A 26250-nucleotide genomic window follows, 5' to 3' on the forward strand; every position below is an offset into this window, starting at 1 on the left:
GAAGATCTAGAGTTTTCGCTGAAGGGCGTGTCCGTGGCGGCCTGACAAAGTCTGATGTTTCGCCATGTAAGGTGAATCACTTTTTTGAGGGCCGAAACATACTCGAAAACTCGTGAAACTTTGCAGATGCGTCAGAAGTGGTGAAAATTTACGTCTGATATGGGTTTCAGAATTAAGTGTGGCAAAATGGCTCGATAGAGCCACCTAAAAAATTTCAACTAAGTGCCCCTGACACTACGTTTCACGTACAGGTATGAAATTTGGTACACACATCTAACAGCTCAATACCTACAGAAAAGTCTCTTGGAGTGAAATCTGAAAACCAACAGGAAGTCAGATATTTTGAATTTTCTTTGCAAAATTTGTGCAGTGTTTGCCATTTCCAGACGTTGTACTTTAACAAACTCCTCCTAGAGCTTTAATCAGATCAACATCATATTTGGTCAGTCTAATCTAAAGGCCTTTGTGACGTTAAATTGCGAAGATCTAGAGTTTTCGCTGAAGGGCGTGTCCGTGGCGGCCTGACAAAGTTTGATATTTCGCCATGAAACAGGAAGTTGTTGTAACTCGGGCATACAATGTCTGATCTGCCCCAAACTTCACATGTTTTATTAGAGTCCTGACCTGAAGACATCTCTATGGTAATATTCAGTTACAGTCATAGCGCCACCTGGGGGTAACAGGAAATTACATGTTTTACACTGTGATTAACTCCTCCTAGAGATTTAACCAGATCAAAATCATATGTTGTCAGTCTAATTTTAAGACCTTAGCAATGATAAATATCAAAGATCTTGAGTTTTCGGTTGAAGGGCGTGTCCGTGGCGGCCTGACAAAGTCTGATGTTTCGCCATGAAAGAGGAAGCTGTTGTAACTCAGGCATACTATGTCTGATCTGCCCCAAACTTCACATGAGTGATAAAAGTCCTGGCCTAAAGACATCTATATGACAATATTCAGTTAGCTATAGCGCCACCTGTTGGCAGCAGGAAGTGTGGCACTTTTACATGATTTTGCCATAATTCTCCTGTATTTACTCGCTCACATGCATGTCGCCCACTGTTCACTGTTTTTCTGAGGCCAACGGATGGCGGTGAGCCCGGGTGCGAAGGGCCCTTTCATTGCTGCTTGCAGCTTTAATTATCATTATTTTTGTATGTCTATTTCTGTTTTTTCTCTCAATGCCAGAGGTCTAAGAGACATTACTAAACGAAAGGCTTTGTTCCTGTATGCCAAATCGTTCAAGACTGACTTTTGTTTTTTTCAAGAGTCCCACTCCGTTACCAGCGATACTGCATTTTGTAAAAATCAGTGGAACAATGACGTTTGGATGGCTCACGGTTCGGAGCGTTCAGCGGGAGTTCTGACTTTGAAAAACCTTTTTGCTGGAGAGGTTTTACACCATTTTAGTGACCCAAGTGGACATTTTTTGCTTATGGTCATTTGTTTAAATAACACTGTGGTAATACTAATTAATATCTATGGTTACAATAGTTCTCATGAAAATGACTTACTGCTTGAAGTGATAGAAGAGAAGATATTGCTGTGGCTTAATGCATACCCAAATGCCTTAGTTTTCATTGGTGGGGACTTTAATATTGTGCCTGATTATAATCTTGATAGACTACCACCTAAACAGTCTGCCTCTACAAATTCTAAATTAAAGATATTTATGGATAAATTTGATATTATTGATATTTGGAGGGAGAAATTTCCAAGCATTAAATCCTATACTTGGAGTAACAAAAGTTGTTCTAAACAATCCCGCATTGATTACTGGCTTGTTTCACAATTTCTCAGAGATTTTAATGTTTCTGTTAGTATCCTACCTTCCCCCATGACTGATCACAAAGCAACTCTTTTTCAATCCCCTCTATCCTTAGCTCTCTCTTCTTCAAGTCCTCGAAACTTCTTATTGGAAGCTTAACTCTTCTTTGCATAAGCATGACCAACTGAGAAAAAATATTTTATTTTTGATTGAGTATTACTGGATCAAAGCACAAAAGGAAAATAAATACAGCCTCAATTGGGAGCTTCTTAAACACGAACTTGGCAAATGTGCTAGAAACTTCGGCAGCCATCAAACTAAACTTAAAAAATGTGAAGAGGTGACTGTCATTTCCAAAATAATGACTCTCTGTGGTAAAATGCAGGATGGTCTGTCAGAAGCTGAGTTGGTAGAATTTACTGATCTACAAACTCAATTAGACTCAATATATAAATTTAAGGCAGAAGGCTCTTTTATTCGGTCTAGAAGAAGATGGTAAGAGCAAGGAGAGCAAAGTACAGCATATTTCTTCAGAATGGAAAAGAATAATTATAGAAGTTTAACTATTAATTCTTTAAATATCAACGGTACTGTTATTTCTGATCCTACGGATATTGGCACATTTTGTGCAAGCTTCTATTCTAATCTTTACCAATCCAAATACTGCAGGGACTCAGCTCTGTCCTTTTTCCAGTCTTTGAAGGATGTTAGGACATTATCTAATGAAGATAAGATCGCCTGCGATAAAGATATATCCATTGATGAAGTAATGGAGTCTATTGAAGCTCTTAAGAACAATAAGTCCCCGGGCACAGATGGGCTGACAGCCGAACTTTACAAACACTTTTTCCCTTGAGCTAGCACCTTTCTTGCTTAAGATGTATTTGGAGAGTATTGCTTCTGAAACACTTCCACCTACTTTATCAGAGGGATTACTTACTTTAATACCTAAACCTAAGAAAGACATTTTATTGATTGATAACTGGCGTCCAATCTGTTTGTTAAATTGTGATTATAAGATATTAGCTTTGTTACTGGCTAAAAGACTGAAACGTGTTCTGGGTACAATAATAGAAGAAACTCAGTCAGGTTTTATTCCTAACAGGCATATTGCTAATAATATACGCCTAGTTTTAGATTTGTTAGACTATGATGATCTGATTAGCGAATGAAAGTTTTATTCTTTTTTTAGATTTTTATAAAGCCTTCGATTCCCTTGAACATGATTTTATTTTACAATCCCTGTATAAATTTGGTTTTGGTGATTTCTTTTGCAAAATTGTCCGAACTTTATACAAAAATGGCAACTGCTCAATTAATCTTAAATCTGGCACTTCTCCCAGATTTAATGTGTTTAGAGGGGTTCGCCAGGGTTGTCCGGTATCGCCTTACTTGTTCTTACTAGCTGCTCAGCTCCTTACTTCTTCTCTGTTGAGTAGTCAACTAAAAGGTATTAATATAGCTGATAAACAGATTCTTATAACCCAATTAGCCGACGATACTACACTCTTTTTAAAAAATGACTCACAGATCCCTATCGCTCTTGATCTAATTAATCTATTTTCTAAAGCTTCCGGTTTATTTCTGAATTTAAATAAATGTGAACTCCTTCCCTTAAAGTCTTGTTCTGCTTCTTTCCTGCATAGTATTCCGGTTAAGACCGAAGTGTGTTATTTGGGTGTGATTGTTTGTAAAGATGGTAAAATGAGAGGAAAATTAAACTTTGATCCAGTAATTACTAAAGCTAAGAAAAAATTTAACTCCTGGCTCCAAAGGGACTTATCTTTACGGGGAAGGGCTCTCCTCGCTAAAGCCGAAGGTGTTTCTCTATTGACCTACACTGCTCTTTCCTTGTATGTAGATAAGTCAATTTGTGTGAAGGTTGATAGAATGCTCTTTGACTTTTTATGGAAACACAAGAGACATTACTTAAAAAAATCTGTTGTCATAAATAGCTTTGATAAGGGAGGTCTTAACTTTCTTGACTTCGCTTCTTTAAATAATACGTTTAAGATCAATTGGTTGAGGCAATTTCTGACTGATTCTGATTCCATATGGAACACTATTCCTAACTATATCTTTTCTAAAGTCGGTGGTCTTCCCTTTCTCTTAGTATGTAACTACAATTTTTCTAAATTGCCCATCAAATTATCAAATTTCCATAAACAGATGCTTTTGGCTTGGCATTTAATTTACAAATATAATTTTAGTCCCCACAGGTATTTTATTTGGAATAACCATGATATACGATATAAAAATAAAACTCTTTTCTTTCAAGATTGGTTTACTAACAATATTCTTTTGGTTTCTCAACTTTTAAATTCAAATGGTCTTTTGTTTTCTTATTCTGAATTTTTAGCTAAATATTGTATTCCTGTCACCCCACGAGACTTTGCCATAGTGATGGATGCCATCCCTAGTGGAGCTATTGCTCTTTTAAAAAACTCAGGAGACTCTTCACCTTTTTTTTACCTCTTGGGCTCATCCTTTTGAAACAACAATAGGGAAGGTTTGTTTTTTGTCCAGTCCTTCTCTCAGGAATAGAAGGATTAGACAACTCTTTCAGAATGATATCATCACTGTCCCTTCTGTAATATCTTATTGGAGTAATTGTTTTAATAATATTCCTTGGAAGAAAGTGTGGTCCTTACCCAACAAATATTTAATCACTAATAAGGTTAAAGAGGTTTCATTTAAGTTGTTACACCGTTTCTACCCTGTCAATCTTTATATCCAAAAAATGTTTCCTGAGAAGGATTCTCTATGCTCTTTTTGTGGGGCGGAAGATGAGTCTATCCCTCACCTTTTCTGGGAGTGTGTTCATGTAGCTATTTTTTGGAAGAAATTTTGTTTATTTATACATGCTTCTTTTTTTGAAAATTTTTCTTTGACATTTAAGGATGTATTATTTGGATTATATAACTCCGATAAAAATCTAAAAGACAAATACTTTCTTGTAAATCTATTTATTTTTCTTGCCAAGTTTTTTATACATAAGTGTAAATTTTTGTCTCTTAAACCACTTTTTATTATTTTTTGTCAAGATTTGAAATGTTATTTGGGCACTATTTCCTCTTCCAGCAATGTCAAAGCCCTAAAGTCCAACTCGTTGTGCACAAAGTATAATATTTATGCCTTTTTATGATGTTCAAAGAAGAAGGAAAGGGAAAGGAAAAAAGGAAAAGAAAGAAAAAAAAAAGAAAAAAAAAGGACCTTTCTCTTCTTTTTTCAGTATAATTTAAGTTAAGGTTTTTTTTTTATTATTATTTTTATTTATTTATTTATTTATTTTTTGTTTGCTTGTTTTCTCCATTGTTCATATATTTATTTATTTTCTCGTTTGTTTCCTTACTGTTTTTGTGTTTGCTTATAATTCTATTGTTGTTAAATTCTTTGAACTGTAATCTTTGTCTTTATATGTCAATAAAAAAATAAAAAAAATCGGTTTCAGTTTTTTTCGAGTTTGAGTTCAGCTCTCTGCGCTCTTCCTTCGTCCCCTGCGATGTGACCGCTGATAGGCCTGTATAAATGTGTCCTTGACTTTATCTCGGGCAGCAACGCAAAGTTGATTCTGAAGTAGTTTGATCTAATATTTGATGTTTTTTAAAATGTTGTTGATTTAAGTAGCAAATGAGAATCGATTAAATTAATGTTTGTATTTTCAGACAAAGGTCTTCTTAATGATTTTCAGTTTTGTTCAAGGTAATTCAACCAACAGTTTGGTATTTGGGGTAAAAAGGCACAATAATTAACATAATAATACATAGTTTGCTGACTTTTCCATTTGTTGTGACATGGAGTGAGATGGCGAATATCATTTATCAAATTGGGTATCCATCTTAGTGATAATACCCATATTTATAATGAAACAATCATATTTAAAAAATATGCTTTGACAGTCTGCATTGTAAAAAGTGCTATATAAATAAAGGTGACTTAACTTGACTACTATAAATCTATAATAAATGTTATGGGATCTCCTTCAATGCTTTCAGAATCTTTACTTTTAGTAATTTTGTTTATGTATTTTTAAAATATATTGTTATATTAACTTAGGCCTATACAGAAATTACAGAAATTAATTCTTCTGTTTTTTAAAATAAACAGAAAATAGTACAAACTTTGCTAAAGTGATTCTTTTGAACAAGTATTTACTTTCACATTACTAAAAACATTATTTTAGCTAAAGTATCTGTATGAACACTGTGTGCCTTTTACCCCATGTGTGTCCTCACCACCTCATACATTTATAAGATTTTTAAACAAAATTAACCACTTTTATGATTTATTTTCACACAAAATCTGCTGCTCCATCAATGTTCAATACAAACATATATATTTTTCCTGCAATCATCTACTTTGAGAGTAGTGAAAAACACATTTTTTCTTAAGGCGTGCCTTTAGCCCAGGGGTCTCAAACTCAAATTGGCGGGGGCCGTTTCTGTGATTGACACCTCATAGGAGGGCCATATTAACATTCAAGCACAAGAAAGCGCAACATTTCAGAAAATTTACTTTCCTTTGTATTATTTCTCATTTACTTCAAATTTCATTAGGCCTACTAAAATATTTTTATACCTATAATATAAATATTTTATTTACCATACTAAATGTAAACAGCAGTGTCTCTCATTGTTACAGAGTGTAATATGTAATACTATTACTAATATAATACTAATATACTAATATAATACTATTAATTGCAATAGTCTGGTGCAACTTCTCACATCCAACAAGATGCATGGAATAAAAAAAAAAAATAGTAATTTAGGAACAAAACCAGCAACACTTGTGGCGTGGAGGGGTCAGAAATAAACAAAATAGAGCTATATATATATATCAACTTTATTTTATCAAAAAATAAAAATCTCTCATTGTTACATACATTATTAGTTTTTAACATTCAGTGGAAGTATTTTCCCTTACTTTGTTAGCTTAAATAACATTAAAATCTTGCACTGAACAACACTGTACTGAACAAATACAATCCCTGAATACATTTGTACATTCAGGGGCGGATCTACCGGGGTGGCACGGGGTGGCAACTGCCACCCTAAGAAAAAGCTTTGCCACCCCATCTGCCACCCCAAAATTATCAGAGAATAAAATTTAAATGTTAGCAGTGTTTCAAGTACTACTGCTTTTCAGCAGCGGCGCTTCAATGTGATGACCTAAAAAAGACAGCGTATTGCAAAATAATGGCAAGAAAACACGTCATCAGTAAGCTGCATGACGGTTGCATGTGCACGCCAGCGCGCTCAATGTAATCAGCTTCATTAACAAATGACTCTTATGAACCGGTTCTTTGGGAGTAAAAAACACTCAGCGCAGCCAAGTTCACTTACGAATTGTTTTCCATTTGTTCGTGAATCGGAAAATTACTGCTTCTCGGCTAACTCAGAAGTCCTTGAATTTTCGTATTTTTTTGCGAGCTGATTCACCGACCGCCCGCTCCACTTTCATCACGGATAATGGTCTTTTTGCCATCCGACGAAACGGTAACATGAAATCAACAAGAAGATCCCGATCACAGAAAGTAGTTAGGTAAGAATCTAAATGTATTTTAGCTTTTCTCGATTGCTAACACATTATAAGTGATTCAGTTGGCCCAGTTTCCCAAACCATTCGTTCAGTTCTCAAAACAAAGACACATTTCTCAAAACGTTTAACAATGACTACATTAGGTAGCAAAACTGATGACACACACCAGTCAAAATCTGAGAGAGAGCAGAATGAATAATTTACAGGGTTTTAAACTTACACAGTACCAGTACTTTAGATGAGGGAAATACAGTAAACTGTAGCACGCTGTACACCCTCAAACTTGTGACTGTCAACTTTCTCTGTAGTCATTTCTTATATTTTGCAGAACTGAGAAATGACTGTCTTGTGTCAGAAGACCAATACACTGCTATAGTACCTTATATACTGTAATAAAATTTGGCCAAATGTGCAGAGGATGCTGAATTTACTTTTACTGTAATTGACAGTATACTGTATTGTGGTGCATACCAAGTTCATACATATCTACTGCCAGATCAATTTACAATAGTAAAATGAAAAAAAGAAAGAAAAAAATCATTGCTGTATTTTACTGTATCTGTACATTTATTTTTGTATAGTGTAGTAGACTGAGCTGCAAAATAATCCCAGTAAGCGGCATTTTTGTTACAGTGTTACATGAACTGATCTCACTAGTGTTCACTGGGCAGTGCAGTAGTGTGTATTTGTTAAGTTTTGTGTGTCATCTGAGGCCAAAGTTTGATTTTGTCAGACAAGAACAATTTTTTGACTAAAACATTTTATTTTGACCTGGAAGTTTGAGGTTTGTACAAGTTGGTGCAAAGTTTTGAGATTGTGTTTATAGTTGTAAGAAAATGTTGAATTGTTTCATTTCAACTAGATTAAAAGTTTAAAAGACAAATTTATGCTGGTTTGTCATAAAGCCAACTTAAAGTCTTGTTTAAAAAACATAAATAGTTTGGTCAGTTATGCCAGAATATAGATGTTCTGGGTGATTGCTAAAGTGTTGCTGGGTGGTTGCTAGGAGATTCTGGGTGGTCGTGACCCACTGAGGAGACGGAGAGGTCGTGACCCACTGAGGAGACGGAGAGGTCGTGACCCACTGAGGAGACGGAGAGGTCGTGACCCACCGAGGAGACGGAGAGGTCGTGACCCACCGAGGAGACGGAGAGGTCGTGACCCACCGAGGAGACGGAGAGGTCGTGACCCACTGAGGAGACGGAGAGGTCGTGACCCACTGAGGAGACGGAGAGGTTGTGACCCACTGAGGAGACTGAGAGCTCGTGACCCACTGAGGAGACGGAGAGGTCGTGACCCACTGAGGAGACGGAGAGGTCGTGACCCACTGAGGAGACGGAGAGGTCGTGACCCACTGAGGAGACGGAGAGGTCGTGACCCACTGAGGAGACGGAGAGGTCGTGACCCACTGAGGAGACGGAGAGGTCGTGACCCACTGAGGAGACGGAGAGGTCGTGACCCACTGAGGAGACGGAGAGGTCGTGACCCACCGAGGAGACGGAGAGGTCGTGACCCACCGAGGAGACGGAGAGGTCGTGACCCACCGAGGAGACGGAGAGGTCGTGACCCACTGAGGAGACGGAGAGGTTGTGACCCACTGAGGAGACTGAGAGCTCGTGACCCACTGAGGAGACGGAGAGCTCGTGACCCACTGAGGAGACTGAGAGGTCGTGACCCACCGAGGAGACGGAGAGGTCGTGACCCACTGAGGAGACGGAGAGGTCGTGACCCACTGAGGAGACGGAGAGGTCGTGACCCACTGAGGAGACGGAGAGGTCGTGACCCACCGAGGAGACGGAGAGCTCGTGACCCACCGAGGAGACGGAGAGCTCATGACCCACCGAGGAGACGGAGAGGTCGTGACCCACCGAGGAGACGGAGAGCTCGTGACCCACCGAGGAGACGGAGAGCTCGTGACCCACTGAGGAGACGGAGAGCTCGTGACCCACTGAGGAGACGGAGAGCTCGTGACCCACTGAGGAGACGGAGAGGTCGTGACCCACTGAGGAGACGGAGAGCTCGTGACCCACTGAGGAGACGGAGAGGTCGTGACCCACTGAGGAGACGGAGAGCTCGTGACCCACTGAGGAGACGGAGAGCTCGTGACCCACTGAGGAGACGGAGAGGTCGTGACCCACTGAGGAGACTGAGAGCTCGTGACCCACTGAGGAGACGGAGAGGTCGTGACCCACTGAGGAGACGGAGAGCTCGTGACCACCGAGGAGACGGAGAGGTCGTGACCCACTGAGGAGACTGAGAGCTCGTGACCCACTGAGGAGACGGAGAGCTCGTGACCCACTGAGGAGACGGAGAGGTCGTGACCCACTGAGGAGACTGAGAGCTCGTGACCCACTGAGGAGACGGAGAGCTCGTGACCCACTGAGGAGACGGAGAGGTCGTGACCCACTGAGGAGACGGAGAGCTCGTGACCCACTGAGGAGACGGAGAGCTCGTGACCCACTGAGGAGACGGAGAGGTCGTGACCCACTGAGGAGACTGAGAGCTCGTGACCCACTGAGGAGACGGAGAGGTCGTGACCCACTGAGGAGACGGAGAGCTCGTGACCCACTGAGGAGACGGAGAGGTCGTGACCCACTGAGGAGACTGAGAGCTCGTGACCCACTGAGGAGACGGAGAGGTCATGACCCAGGCCCGTCATCAAGGGGGCATTAGGGGCCAGTGACCCCCCAGATGACACAACGTGCCTCCTAATCAGTCATTCAAACTTCCAATTGAGAGCAAAAGCTTATTTCTGTGGATCTGGCCATTCACATATTCCATAACGAACTGTCTTCAGCAGCATTTAGCTCACAGGAACACGATCTCTACAACGGTGACTTTAAATGACACATTATCTTCAGAAATGAGACTATTTCTCACTCAAAGCACTGCCTACCTGCTGCTGCTTCTGACTGCTTTTAGAGGGTCTAGGATCAGTTCATATTAGCGTATTGGTGAAACAGATTTGGTAAACGGTGCGTATCTGTGTTTGCGCTCTGAAGAAGGCTTTAACGTGTTCTTGCAGCGCTGAGCAGTGTGGCCAATCATGATCAAATCTGTTGATTTCTGGAACACAACGACCAATCAGAGGTGTTTAAGTTAGCACTGAACAGAAACTCGTTTTGAGCAGCGAGTGGATTCTGAGCTGTGGACGCTGGCAAATATTCCCTCGTTATAACAAACAATTATGTAATTATGCAGTATTTATTGTTACAGAACTTCTTGAGATCACAATGAACTAAGATGAGAGAGATTTTTAGTGATTATAAAGAGAACGCTCTCTTTATAATCACTAAAAATCTCACTCATCTTAGTTCATTGTGATCTCAAGAAGTTGTCTTTTGAGCACTCGCTGCCAAATCCTGCGTACCAAATCTGCTCAAATTAACTGGTTTGTGAACATAAACACTTTATTAAGCAATAATAATTAATCAGCAGTGTTTATGTTGGGATATGTAGTTTGAGCTGTGTCAAGTGAGTTAAAGCTATTTTGAGGAAATCTGTTTAAATGTGTTTTTAAATGGGAATCACATCTCTTTAGTTGGTTCACCCTCCACCTATGATCAGAAAATTCATATTTAATGCATTATTACACAAAACTGAACCTGAAACATAATTAGACCTCATTTACTAATGACTATATCACTCTGAGACCCGCCGTCTTCAGCTATTTTAATGGTGAGGACACTCACAGTCTTTACACATCAATATGATACATGTTTTTATTGCTATTTGGTATGTGTCGTTTTTATTATTGTGTTGTTCGAGGAATTGAAAAGCTTTTGTGCCTCGCGTTTGCAAAGTAAACTGCCATAATGCAAAGGGGTTTAGGTGTAGTTTGATCTAATTAGGATCTTGTGTTTTGTGGTAATATAGAGCTTTATTTCATTATAGAAGTCTATTTCATTAATAATAAACACGGTAACATGACATTATTATTTTGGCGAACGTGTGTTTCTCAGATTATAAAAGTGTGTGCCCCTTATTGATGCTGCCGGTGAGAGGATGAGCGCTGCTGTGGGACACAATATGAAGCTTTCTGCCTTTGCTGAGCCAAAGTGTTCTTGAAGAAGTGTTCTCCTTAACTCGTATAAACTGGAGGAGTCGACCGAGGCCTGAAGGACGATGGCTGATGATTTCAGAGCTCGTCATGTATTTTGTCTTGTGTCTTCTCTGCCTTGTAATCGGAGTAGAAATGTTGACCACTGTAATGACTGAGGCAAATCAGACACAATTATTGGTTAGTTAACCAATAGTTTTAAGCTCACTCTGGGGTCTGTCCCCATCCCCCGGGAAGCTCTCAGTTACAAGTTTATTGCGCCGAGGAATGTGGTTGCCGCATGGAGAGCAGAAAAGAGACACAGAAAATCTGCATCTTCCCTGCATTTTCCACACAGAACACAGACTCTATGGCATTAATGTATAGACAGACTGTGCTATAAATGAATCCTTCTCAGGAAATGGTATCCATTATTACTGTTGTTGTATTGTACTCATTATATTTACATGTTTGATGATTTTTAAATGTTATGACCAGCACGGTAACTTCAATTATGCCATGTTTGGTGTCTGTGCGTTCGTATCGAGCAGATTTAAATGCTTGTGTATGCGGTATGTCCATACCTGCACAACACATAAGTGTTACAAGCAGGGCTTGACATTAACTTTTTTGCTCACCAGCCAATGCGGCTAGTGGTTTTCCAAAGTTACTAGCCACTCAGCATTTTCACTGGCCACAATTTTGCTGTTGGGGAATTACATTTTATATGATTAAAGCTGACTCTGGCATGCTTAAATTACTTGATTTTGAGTCATTTTACTTGATTTACAAGATTTAAAACCCTTTCAAACTTACAAATGCAGATTGACCACCCAAATCAAGACTATACATTGTATATATCAGGTATGTATAGTTATTTTTGTTAGGCTATATAAAAAGAACAAAGAAGCAAATTACAAATAGTAATTTAAAAAATATATATATATTTTTTTTCAGATACATATGTGACCAGTCACGGAAAGTAGGGACACAAGTCGGTTCTGGGGCATTTTGAGTTATTCACAAATTCTGACAGTGCAGTCTCCAAGCTTTCCAACGATGTGTGACACATGGAAATCTGATAATATTTGGAGAAGTTGTGGCCATTTGAAGGTGCCTACTCAAGAAAGCTCTATAGGGAGAAAAACGCCTCTAGAGTTGCAGTTCTCACCTGTTCTCACCTGCTGGGAGTGACAATAGGGCTCATTTACATCTCATTTAGATAAGCCATACCCCTGTAAAGCTGCATGGACCGCATACTATTAATAATAAAGGTTAATGTGCATTGTAAATGTCAGTAATTTATCTTTTTTGACTTTTATAAAAATGATTTAGAGGCTGAAATATGTGACTTTTTTTGTCCAAACTCTATTTGAACTTGTGCATTGTAGATAACATGTTGCAAGACACTCCTTTAAAATCTGCCCATAATTTTTAATGTTATTATTTTAATGTTTATGTAAAGAAAAAGTACATATTGATGCTAATTTTATTTTTTATTTGCTGGTTTTCCACATAAAACTTGGTGAATTGACTTTTTGAACAGGATTCTGTGATAACCGTGATCATTTGGTCACTATAATCATGAAATGAAATGTTCTCACCTGAGAAGCCTGTTAAAGAAGAATAGGCAATCCAGGAAATAACTGGACTAACAGAGGCCAGAGATCGCTAACTATGGCTATTCAAAACACTTTTCAAGACAATAAAATCATTATTGAGACGATGAATGCATGTATTGACTGAATTTGCGTCTGAATAGCGCTGGCTCCGTGGGCGTGGCCGCATTAGCAGATAATGAGCTGAATCACAGACTTCTGACATGGCTCTCTTTTCATACAGATTACATAAACACAGAAGGTTTCAACGTTTTTTCAGACATAAGTATAATTTTTTTATGATTAGTATTCACTAAGTTACAGTTCATTTTCTGAGAACTATCAGATTGGACTTCGTTCAGAGGGAGAGGAGAGATCACGCATTATGTTAGTTTTCTTTATTTTTCAAAAAGCACAACATTTTGTTTTTACTCTGAGTGTACACAAATAAAAGAAGACAATCTATAGTTTCAATATATTACTTATGTCTCTATGACAAAAAATGACGGAGTATTTTAAGTCTGTTTTGCTGCAATGTGAAAAAAAATCCTGCAAAATGCGCCGGCGCGTTACCCGACTCCAGAGAGGTAATATCTTATTATGCCGCTTTCATCTTCGCTCAGATCGTCTTCAGAATCAGTGAGCGCTTGTTCATAAGCATCCGGCTTGTCGAAGAAGTACTTCAAAACATTTTCGGTGTAACGGCCACGGTTCTTCATTGAATTTTGATATCAGCTAGAGCCGGCCAGAGCGCTGCATAGTAAGTAGCCACGCTTCCCAGTATGGAAATACACACAGACATGACACGCCCCTACTGCGTGCTAGAATCTCCGAAAAACAAGCCGATTTCAACCTCAAAATGTACGCTTTTAAATATACCAATACTGCTATCTCAAACACGGAAAGGCTTCTTCATGATCTCAACTAACAGATTCTGCAAAAAAACGAAAATCACCAATTTTGAAAAAAAATGCTTCTTTCTCATTTTGCTCAAGAGTTGTGCTGCCGACTTGTGTCCCTGGTTTTCGTGACGGGTCACATATGTTTATTTAGCATACATGTATACATTTATTTAACATTTTTTGATGTTTGATTAACATTAATGACAGACAGGTATTTATTTGGGGGCTGCTGAATGCATGGACGTCATATACTGACACATATCCAGTTTTTACCCACTTAGCCGTAAGCCATAGCCGACTGTATTCACGCGAGATACTCCACACGATGCATTTTGACATCTCTGTGTGCGTGTATTCAGGCGCAAGGAGAACTGATCGCGCGCGACAGAGAGAGCGCGCACGCGAGCGCTTCTGTTGTGTCATTCAGCGCGATTCCGCCTATCCCGCCTTCACTAACCGCAAGTTAATCGATAAAGAATTGTGACTGAATTGTAATTTTGTGATACGACGATCTTGGCTATTTTTCATTTGGCTGTAGGCTGAAATTATATTCAACCCGCCAAAGTGGCTAGTGGGAGTGGCTGTCTTACCCGCCACAGCTGAAATCTACCCGCATTTGGCGGGTTGGCGGGTGTTAATGTCAAGCCCTGGTTACAAGGATCATTAATAGTCCTTCTTCAAAGCTCAACCAGTTTAATCTTGCTCGGTCATAAAAGCCCCACCAAGGGGAGGTGTGTGTCACCCGGAAATACAACGACCTCATTGGCCCCCCTCATTCCTAAGAGGTTGGCTTTGACCAGAGGTTAAAAACGATTGAACAGGGCCACTCCTTCTCTTGTTCCTTACTTCTGGACGACCGAACGGACCTCCTTGCGGCCGGCCTAGGCCAGACCTGCAAGGCCTGTAGGCCTCGGCCTACAAAACTAGCCATGTGCTCCTCATCCAACATGGAAAAGACTGGCAATAACTTCGGACTGAATCCTCAAGACCTCTCCTCAGATGGCAGAGCTGATTCTCCTCAGCCTAAGGGCATCTTGCAAGTATCGTACATTTTAACCCTTAAACAGCGATTTGGTATTAATTTGTAAGAATTACCTTTGCTATTGCTGAAGAAACTGATGATTCCTTTCCAGATTGTCTTTGACATTTCATGTAGCTCTAGTAACAGCATCTCTTCCGGTTCAACTCTATCATGTAGCATATGCACACGTATCAGGATAATCAATAAACTTTGGAATGTTCAGAACGCTTTTAGCATGCTGGACTGGGTTGTAAAACCATCCCGGCTCCGAACAGTCTGCCATAAGATGAGCCCACTTGACACTTTTGTGGACCTGCGAGGGTAAACAGAAAAACCCCAACTTCCTCACTTTGGTGACTTCAAAAGGAGCACCCCCCCAGAGACTGACCAGATCCACATTCCAACACGCCACACACACAGGGACACACAAAAACACACACAAAGACACATACAGAAACACACAATCATACATTTTTGATTGTATATGTAAAATACAATTAGGCCAACATATACCCATCCTGTATTTTGAAGCGTGTGCATGTTTCCTAGTGTTTAAATGAGTGTATTTGTGCTAGTGTGCATTTTAATGATGGAATTTTGTCTGCAAACCATAACTTCTTTTATATGCCTTTCTGATCTATCGAGTTTGATCTCTCTGTAAAGCTCCGGACTCGAGCTATTCACTGAGATATGTCACATAGCTGACAGATGCATTTTTCTATGTGTTTAATGATACTGGAAGAATGGACTCCATCTCGAAATCCGATCTGATAGTCATTAAGTATGCAAATTCATCTAGGAGACCAAACAAAGGAACTTTGCCCGCCAAATAGTGCTGCGCATCTATTGGCCGCTACAATTCAGGAGGTGTGTTAGCTTGGGTTTCCATAAAAACAACGACACACACCTTCTCTTTTGTTCTCCCGGTGATCTCCCGATCATCTCGTGCACGTCTCTCCGGACGCCTCAGGTGACCGCGCTTCCCAACCACGCGCGCAGCTCAGGAGGACCACTTCCTTAGACTCTCTCTCTCTTCTCTCTCTTCGGCTAAGTTACTCTTCAGTTTAAACCTTGTTTTGAAAACCCCGCCGGAGAAACCCTCTCGGAAAGGACCAACCCGGCCAGGCACATTGAAACTGCTACACACGGACTTGAACCAATACGCAAGTATTAGAATTTACCTGAAATTTGTTTAAACTGATTTCTGTGCTGGCTCTCTCAAAAAGGTTTGAACTGTGTAATTTGCCATTCTTTGATCATCTTTCTTTTCCTGTCTTTTCTTCATTTTCACTCTTGTGTATATATATGTGTATACCTTCTGTATATATTTTAGACGTAGTATAATCCCTGTAGTCATAGCTGCATATATTAAACACTTAATTCATGCTCGATTGTTCTGTTTGTTCTTTCAACTGAAGACCAAGTCACTTTAACGTTTTTCGATCGCTTTTTGCTTTGATGCTATAATAGCAAGTTATTTTCATGGCCAGAGAATAACTCTGTTTATAATATTCTGTGAGGGACTTAGTTTGCTGGACAAATGAACAGTTTCTCTAAATAATTATTAAACCAGAACTAATCATATATGTAATTGATTATAATTCGTTGTAATTGATTCACAATATATGTTTAATTCCCCGTTGGGTCGATATATGAATCATAATTTATTCATAAAACCTTATGAATTATTATACTTTTTGAATTAAAATACTTTTCTCCATCTCTTCCATTCCAATTTTCACTGCTTGCCCTCCACCGGTATTTTGCGCGTCACCAGAACCACGTGATTGCAAACAACCTATTCCGTTGTTTTATCCATTAAGCACAAACAAAAGCCTGACGACGCTAAATGTGTTTATTTCAATAATATAATTCACATATTAAAGTTTGGCAATAGATGAAATGGATCAACAAAAACAATAATTAGGCCTCTAATAATACTAATGCATACTGAGTTGTTTGAGGCAAGTAAATTGTGCTGTTATTTTACTGTAAATACTGTTTATATGACAGAACATATGATGATATAGTATAGGCTACAGGCTTATATCTTTAAAATGTTTAGTAAATGGACTTGAACTTCCATATACAGTAGTAGTGGTGTGAATGGGTTCAAACATTCTGACACGCAAAGTGAAGTTTCACTTTACTAGAAAAAACACGAGGATCGTTTCTCTGAAATCAGTACCGACATTTCGGGACAAAGCTGCTCAGAGACAACGTAAATTCAAAAAATTCAAGAAGCATTAAAGGGTTACTTCAGGATTTAGCATTAAGCTTTGTATTAGTAGAATACCACTAGTATTTTCGAATTACCGTGCTTTCCCCCTTCATATCAGCCCAAGATGAGAGATTTATGCATTTTTATTCTGTAAAAAAGCCTTGACGCAAAAATTTTGTGGCTTTTTTGGCCAGAGGCTTAAAACTACAGCCAGTAATAGCAGGTAGTTCCGCATTTTTTCGCCACGCCCATACATATGCGCGTTTGAGGTTACTCACGGACATAGATCAAAGATTTTATCAAAAGTGGGTGTCAATTATATTTTTAAGCTTACAGTAATTAACATTATTTTGTTATAGTCTGCACTACATCAGTGGTTCATCTCGCAAATTTATCGGTCTCTGCAGTCATCTCAACCAATACAGCAACAGGCTTTTGTGGTAACGTTAGCATAAATAAAAAAACAGACTAACTCAGTTTTACAGAACAGTGGCTTTACTTTGATAACTGTCAACTTATATGCAACTTATATGTAATTGTCTATCTAACGTTACTTTGCTAAGTTTGCAGTTTTACTGCAACCTACAACACTACATATAGGCTACTGTGTTATCAGTAAGAGTCTAGTATCAGCGAGTCTTACCTCTAGGCGAATACGCTTAGTACCAGATGCCCAGGCTGTTCGTCCTCTGGGAAAGTGAATATCGATGGTATCGCGGTGTCCTTCAGAATGGTTCTCTTCATTGCAAGGATATTTGGTTTGTAGTCCTCGTGCTTGAAATGGAGACTACATATTCTGCGTTTTTTTAGGTTTTCTATAACGGTGTCATCTCCAAACTTCGGGTGTTTGATGGCCCGCAGCCACTGTTTACATCGCTCCAAATCTTTAACTTAATCGGAAAATGATGGAAACTTACTTGTCCTTTCCTGGTTTTGGGTGTACATCCAGGCACAAAGCAATTTAGCACCATTTCGCTGTAAATGTATGAACTAACTCACGATTTATTTGTTTGAATTTTCCTGGTAATGCCGCCTGTAACCGATAGGCGTGGTTTGGGCGTGGCCTCGCAAGGGCAGCAAAACAAGTGCATTCTGGGAGTTGTTGTCTTTCATCCACATTAGTCAAAAATACATTTTCTGCCTTTTCTCAGTCTAGAAAGCTCCAAATTCAAAAATGATTTCACATTTCTACTACATAAATGACCAATTTTAAATACACATTCATCTTTCCAGGGGTGAAGTACCCCTTTAAAGGATTAGTTCACTTTTAAATAAACTTTTGCTGATAATTTACTCACCCCTATGTCATCCAAGATGTCCATGTCTTTCTTTCTTCAGTCGAAAAGAAATGCAGGTTTTTGATGTAAACATTCTAGGATTTTTCTCCATATCATTCATTTCAATGGGCACCAAACGGTTGAAGGTCCAAATGGCAGCTTCAGTGCAGCTTCAAAGAGCTTTAAACGATACCAGACGATGAATAAGGGTCTTATCTAGCGAAACGATCGGTCATTAAAAAAAAAAAAAAAAAAGTTTAAGTTTTATAAGCACAAATCCTGGCCTTGCTCTTTTCTCCGATGCGCGTTCGTGACGTCACGTAATACGCAATTACGTTGAAAAGGTCACGGTTGACGTAGGCGGAAGTATCGAGTCAGTGTTTACATTACAAATGTGCGGGAATGTCTTTGTGTCAGTTTATTGTTTAACCCTTTGAGCGGTACGTTCCCACATATGGGATGTTTATTTCTGTGCCCCTGGGCGTACGGTTCCACATATGGGATTTAGAATGTTCAGCGACGTCACATAACTGCTAGATTCAAACTGTGCTTTCGCGCTCTGGCTGCAAGACGGACGCGCGCTCTCTTGTCATCACAGCTATGCAGTGTTTTCAGCCACATAATGTTTCTTTTAAGGTTTCAGACATTTAAATACGCACCATTAAACAATACATTTGGAGTTTATAAAATACACACTGATGTCAGACGTCAGTGGAAGCATCAATAAACAGTGAATTCAAATATAATTTGCCGACATTTATTCATATCAGACACACATAATGGGTTTAAATAACTATAAAGTTTACTCTCTTATTCTTCCAGTTCACCAGCCACTTACTTACATATATTTCAGGAGAAACTGATGTATTCACCTGCTGTAAATCAGACTGACAGGACTCTGTGAACTGCAGTGCAAACTAAGATGGCGGCACCCATCTCGCATTATAGATCAAGATAAAGATCATTTATAAAGGTTTTTAAACGACAAAACACACTCACTCACACATATTTGAGAATCGGAATATCATATAGTTGAAGACATGTAAGCAAGTTTGCGAATATTTTAAATAAAAAAGGAAAAACAAAATAATAGTGATCCATCTCTCATACAGTAGGGTGACCAGACGTCCCCGTTTTCCGGGGACAGTCCCGGTTTTTGGTGCTCCGTCCCCGACTGGAGCTGTCCCCGGAAATGTCCCCGTTTTATATCTATTTCAAAATAATCCGCAAATACATTGCAAAAAACTCTGGCCAGCATACAGCATAGAGGTTTCTTAATAGTGCTATTAAAATATATATATGTTTTCTTAGCATATCTCTCTATTAAAATATGTTAAACAGTTCAATACCGCTTTTCTACAGTATCCACACCGGCAGCGAGTTCACGCACACCGCAGTTGTACAGAGCCACGCCTCCTGTCACTCACTCAGAGCAGCGGCAGGCCTCGAGACTCTCTTTCAGTCCGGTTGAAGGGTTTTTGTTATGATATGAACAGCTGATATTACAACTTTAGCACATGTGTCAGCTAAACATTCATTCAGTGTTTCCCATTAATGACCCTGTGCCGCCGCTGCCGTTTCATAATAAACCGAAAATTTAAAACATAATGGTCTCTAACATTGTATTTTGCCAACGAACTAAAATCGAAACCGTGATATGGCTTTGTGATTAAGTAGGCCTATATATAGTCTGTTTGTGCTGCGTGTTTTAAAGAGAAGTGCGCACTTTGCTCACACGATCAGCTGGTGACGTGATCAAAATTAAAGCTCAAGGATTTATCTTAGAAATTGGCTACAAATAGTATTTTAATTTCCCTATACGTTGTGTAATGTAGCCTAACAAAAAAAAAAAAAAAAAAAAAAAATAAAATAAAATATATATATATATATATATATATATATATATATATATATATATGTGTATGTACATTTGTTACAATAGCCTATATGGATTTTATTGTCATATGAATAATTATATAGCTAAGCCTAAAACATTATTATATTATTATTTTATTGTAATAATTGTTTGGCATCCTAGAACACCTAAAATGATGTAGACTTTATATCACAACTAAAAAGATGTTTGAACTCTCTTTAATGTCCAGGTACAAGTTAATGCTGTTTCTTTGTTCAATGTGCACACTGTACATGGGTTGAAGCTCTTAATTTTGAGCTTCCAAAGTGCACCAGATTGATGCATTTAACCTTAAAATGTACAAAATTTTCTTCTGGGGGAGCATGCCCCCCGGACCCCCTACAGGAGGAATACAGAACATTTTACAAATTCCAGTGGGAAATAATAATGTAGCCTACATTTTATGAACTTTACTCAAGAATACTTAATCGGTTACTAAACGTAACCTCGGTTCCCTGAGATACGGAACGAGTACTGCATATGGGGGAAAAGTCTCCCTTTTTCCCCGCTACTGAAGCCTTTTCAATAACGCAGTGCAGCTGCATCGTCATTGGTTCACTCATTGCAAGTCGTTGAACCAATGACGGCGCGGCTTTGCTGCGCAGCCTATGGCGACAAAGCGCGCGAACTTTCCCGCCGAAATGGGCGGGGAAAGGCCCTATATAAGTGAGCATTTCGCCATAGGCAACTCAGGCCATATCGACTGAAGCGACGACACTGAGCCGCAGCCTAGTGGCACGGCAAGTAACGCAGTACTCATTCCGTATCTCAGGGAACCGAGGTTACGTTAGTAACCGAGTAAGTTCCCTTTCGATACTTCACTCGTACTGCGTATGGGGGAACGAATTCAACCACGCCGTGCCACTGCTGGGGAACGACTGGACTTGACCGGACACCGCGAGGGGACTGAGTGTCAAGTGAGAAGGCCGAAGCCGCCGTAACCCTTGTGCACTACGAGGGAGAGACTCCCGGGTTTTGCGTAAAACGCAGAACTATGATGGCTGCGTAATTACGCTGAGAGGACCCGAGCCTGTAAGGTCGGAATGTCCAACTGATAAAATCTGGCAAAAGTGGACGGCGAGGACCAGCCGGCCGCCTCACAAATGTCTTTATGGAAATTCCACTGGACCAGGCCCAAGATGAGGCCATACCCCTAGTGGAGTGGGCTCTTACTCCTATGGGGCAAGGGGTCCCCACCGAGGAATAACAGAGCGTGATAGCGTCGACAATCCAACGCGAAAGACGTTGCTTTGAGACCGGAAACCCTTTGGTGCGGCCGCCAAAGCAAACAAAGAGCTGATCAGACTGCCGGAAGGGTTGTGATCGCTCAATGTAAATGCGCAGTGCCCTGACAGGGCAAAGTAATTCTTGCTCCTGATCGCCCGGCATAGGGGGAAACGCAGAGAGCGAAATGACCTGCGATCTGAAAGGTGTAGAAAGCACCTTGGGAACTTAGCCCACCTTAGGTTTCAGCACGACTCTAGAGTCGTCTGGCCCGAACTCGAGGCATGCAGGGCTAACAGAAAGGGCCTGCAAATCGCCAACACGCTTGATCGACGCCAGTGCAAGAAGCAGGGCGGTTTTAAGCGTCAGGGGCCTAAGGTCTGCTTGGCGCAGTGGCTCAAAGGGCGGGCCCTTTAGAGCTCTGAGGACCAAATGGAGATCCCAGGAAGGAACCGTAGGGGTCCGTGGTGGATGCAACCGCCTGGAACCCCTTAGAAACCTAACAACGAGGTTGTTCCGACCTACAGACTGGCCAGCAATAGGAGCGTGAAACGCTGCGATGGCTGCTACATACACTTTGAGCGTGGAGGGGGCTCGCCCCGCGTCCAGGCGCTCCTGGAGGAAGGACAGTATATCGGCTACGTCGCATTCCTCAGGGTCTATGCTGCGTGTAGAACACCAGCTAACAAAGACCGCCCATTTCTGAGCATAGAGGCGTCTAGTGGACGGGGCTCTAGCATGTGAAATGGTTTTTAGCACGTTCTCGGGGAGGCCAGAAGGCTCCCGTCGAGAGACCACAGGTGCAGAGCCCACAGCTCGGCCGTGGGTGCCAGATTGTTCCGTTCGCTTGAGAGAGGAGGTCCCGTCTCAGAGGAATCGGCCAGGGGGCTTTCGTGGAAAGCCTGAATAGCTCTGAGGTCCAAACTTGGCACCTCCAGAGCGGGGCCACTAACAGAACTCTGTGCCTGTCTTCCCTGACACGCCTGATCACCTGGGGGATCAGAGTGACCGGGGGAAAAGCGTAGAGAAGGGTGTTGGGCCAAGAGTGGGCCAGCGCGTCTTCCTTCTTTGAAAAATAAATTGGGCAATGAGAGCTGTCTTGAGAGGCGAAGAGGTCTACCTCTGCCTTCCCGAATAACTCCCAAATGGTGTGAACTATCTGGGGATGGAGCGTCCACCCGTCTGAGGGGACGTTGCTCCGGGACAGCATGTCTGCTCCCAGGTTGTTCTTTCCGGGAATGTGGGTCGCTCTGAGCGACCGAACCCGTGAAGAAGCCCATTCTAGCAGTCGTTTCGCCAGGGCGCATAGGCGGCTGGACGAAAGACCTCCTTGGCGGTTGATATATGACACCACTGTCATGCTGTCCGATTGGACTAAGACGTGGCGATCCGTCAAATGAGCCTGAAAGGTCTGTAGGGCTCGAATCACTGCCAGCATCTCGAGGCAGTTGATGTGCAGATGGCTTTCCTCGTGGGACCACGAGCCGAAGGCCGGACTGCCCTCGCACAGAGCGCCCCAACCCAGGTTGGACGCATCCGTGGAAAGCACCGTCCTCCGTGACACCGCCTGTAGGGGTACTCCAAGACTGAACCAAGAGGGGTTCGTCCAGGGCCTCAGGGCTGCTACGCAGGCCTGATTGACCTTGAGGCGCAAGCGGCCGTGCCGCCATGCGTGAGGAGGGACCCGAAATTTCAGCCAGTACTGAAGAGGCCGCATTCGTAGCAGGCCTAGCTGCAGCACCGGGGAGGCGGAAGCCATCAGCCCTAGCAACCTCTGGAACAGCTTCAGAGGGAGGTAAGCTTTGTTCTTGACGGAGGCCGCGAGCTGCTGAATGGTCAGAGCGCGCTCTGACGAGACTACTGCCGTCATACTGACAGAGTCGAGAACTGCACCCAGGAACGAGATACGTTGAGTGGGAAGCAGCGAGCTCTTGGCTAAATTGACCCTGAGACCCAGACACAGCAGGTGGCTGAGAAGCACGGATCTGTGGTGCTCCAACTCCGACCGCGAGCTGGCTAGGATGAGCCAGTCGTCGAGATAGTTCAGAACGCGTGTATACCCATCTGTCTGAGAGGGGAGAGCGCAGCGTTCATGCACTTCGTGAAAGTGCGAGGAGCTAGGGACAACCCGAAGGGAAGGACCGTATACTGGTAAGCCACACCTTCGAACGCGAATCTCAAGAATCGCCTGTGCTTGGGGGCTATCTGGATATGAAAGTAAGCATCTTTCAGATCCAGCGAGCAGAACCAGTCCCTGTGACATACTTGTGCGAGGATCTGTTTCAGCGTTAGTACTTTGAACTTTCGCTTCATGAGGGAAAGGTTCAGAAGTCTGAGGTCCAGAATTGGTCTGAGACCGCCGTCTTTCTTTGGAACCAGGAAGTAACGGCTGTAGAAGCCCGACTCGCTCTGCGAAGGAGGCACTAATTCTATAGCGCCTTTTCTCAGAAGAGTTAAAACCTCGGCCCGGAGGACATGAGCGTCGTCCGGTTGTACCGTAGTTTGAATCACCCCGCCAAAGCGCGGGGGCCTTCTGGCAAACTGGAGCGAGTAGCCTAGGCTTATGGTTCTCAGAATCCAACTTGATACACCGGGGATGGCTCGCCAAGCCTCGACCCGGGCAGCAAGGGGTACAATGACATCGGATGGCGACCCGCTTAGAAGGGGGTCGCACACCGGTATGGTAGGAAGAGGAAATAAGCTCTTTTGAGGAGTGTGTAAAAATTGGGTCGCCGTGATAACGGCGGTTGTTGAGGACGCAGTAAGTGTGGGCCCTGTTACTGCAGGTTGCATTTGTCCCGTGCCCAGAGATAAACGAGGCGGAGGGGAGCATGTGCGAGCGAGCTTTCGGGGTGGTCCGGCCGTGGCGAGACATGCCCCGATCCTCTTCCTTTCTGGCTGATCAGGACGACTTCTGAGGCAGCGGGACCAGCACGATCTTGGGCCGGGGTCCCTGGCGTTTCGGGAAGGTCGTGCGCTTAGCAGAGTGCGAGCGGTGGCGGTGCTCTTTGGGCGGCGCAGCCTGAGAGGCAGAAGGGGCTGGTTTCGTCTGCTGAGCCGGCGCAGGCCTGGGGCGGCTAGGAGCAGATGCTGAGCTTGAACGTTTGGGCAGGAAATGTCTCATCGCTTGAGAAGACTTCTGTGCTGCCGTGAAACGCTCTGTGAAACCTTCCACTGCCGGTCCAAAGAGTCCTGACGGGGAAACAGGCGCATCGAGGAAGGCCGTCTTGTCCTGATCTTTGATTTCCGTCAGGTTAAGCCATAAATGGCGCTCCAGCACCACCAGGCTGGCCATTGATCTGCCAATGGCTTGGGCCGCTGCCTTTGTGGCCCGCAGGGCTAAATCAGTTGCGCTGCGGAGATCCCTGAAGGCGGTCTCTTCAGTGCCAGACTCATCCATGGCGCGGAGAAGTTTGGCCTGGAAGACCTGGAAGATGGCCATAGAATGGAGTGCTGAGGCGGCTTGGCCAGCGGATGCATACGCTCTTCCTGCAAGGGCGGAAGTGGTCCTGCAGGGTTTAGACGGAAGGGAACGCTTCGTCTTCCAGCCCACGGCCGCGGGCGGACAGAGGTGAGCGGCCACTGCTTCGTCCAGGGGCGGCAGGTGTTCGTAACCCTTCTCCTCCGAACCATCAACTGAGGTGAGGACTGAGCGGTGAGAAGTGTGCAGGCGGGCTGAATAGGGGGCGCGCCATGACTTCGCCAGCTCCTGATGAACCTCAGGAAAGAACGGGGCCGAGCGTTGCTGAGGAGCTTGACGGCGGCCTGGGAGGAACCACTCATCCAGGCGGCTTCGTGACGGCTCTTCTGGTGGAGCCCAGTCGAGGTCCAAATCCTCCACGGCTTTAGATAGAACGCGGAAAAGTTCGCCGTCCATACCCGCGCCGCGATCAATGGGCTCCAGGGGAGGCAGGGGGGCAGGGTCGTCAGACTCGCCCAGCCAGTGCTCCGGTTCAGAGGCTGCCAGAGACACGGAGTCATCGAGCTGCTCTTCGTCGGATCCGCCGAAGGAAACAAGGTCGCTTGCATCAGCCGAGGGACGTTGTTCAGGGCGGGAGAAAAGCACTGGGGACTGTTCTCTGCTGGGAGAGGGCGAGGCACGCGGGCAGTGGGCCGGCGTGAGCTCGCTCAGCTCAGCGCGCTGAGCCGGTCTTCCCCGCTGTCTCTTCCTAGCCGGCTCGCGGGAGGAAGGAGAGAGGAGGGCGCGATCGGCAGGGTCACTTCCCATGAAGAAAGAAGCCCGTGAGCGCAGCGATGCCAGGCTCATAGACTCGCAGTGCGAGCATGAGCCTCCAGCAAGCGCGTCATCTGCGTGGGACTTGCCCAGACATCCGACGCACTCGCCGTGGCCGTCTGCATCAAGCAGAGGGGCTCTGCACGTAGTGCAGTGGTGAGGCATTGAAAAATGCCGGGGCGCCGTGAAAACGGCGATTGTGGTGCTCTTAAACGGCGAGGGCCGTAAGCGGTGAAAACCGCTGTGGAAAGTGCTCTTAATGCGGTGTGAGAACCGTGGAAAAATGCTCTATTAGATGCGCCGGATGGCGGCAGGAGACGCGCTGAGTCCGGGCCGGAAGCAGGAAGCGGGAGGCGGCGGCTCGTCGACGGCGCTCAGGCGGCAGTCGGCGAGGGCGAAGGCGCTGGCGAATCCGGCGACTCAGCTGGGTCCGCTGCAGGGCCTCTTCGACGGCGGCAGAGCTTCTTCCAAGGCGGCGAGCTTCTTTCCAGGCGAGCAGGCTTCTGTGAG

At 43.1% G+C, this 26250-nt stretch overlaps 1 protein-coding gene across 2 annotated transcripts in view; it reads right to left on the reverse strand.

Annotated features, from left to right (window-relative positions):
* The window catches only part of LOC125243497 (NACHT, LRR and PYD domains-containing protein 3-like), a 69480-nt gene that overhangs the window by 11779 nt on the left and 31451 nt on the right, over positions 1-26250 (reverse strand). Inside the window, exon 11 of one of the 2 annotated variants that reach the window (XM_048153209.1) lies at positions 15034-15182. The exons of the other annotated variant lie outside the window; for it this stretch is intronic. Coding sequence (XP_048009166.1) covers positions 15100-15182 — 83 coding nt within the window. The 3' untranslated portion in view covers positions 15034-15099. Of the gene's footprint in view, positions 1-15033; positions 15183-26250 lie in introns of those variants that run through there. 2 annotated transcript variants of the gene reach the window in all.

The sequence above is a fragment of the Megalobrama amblycephala genome, linkage group LG13 (assembly GCF_018812025.1).
Source record: "Megalobrama amblycephala isolate DHTTF-2021 linkage group LG13, ASM1881202v1, whole genome shotgun sequence".
NCBI classification, from domain to species: Eukaryota; Metazoa; Chordata; class Actinopteri; order Cypriniformes; family Xenocyprididae; genus Megalobrama; species Megalobrama amblycephala.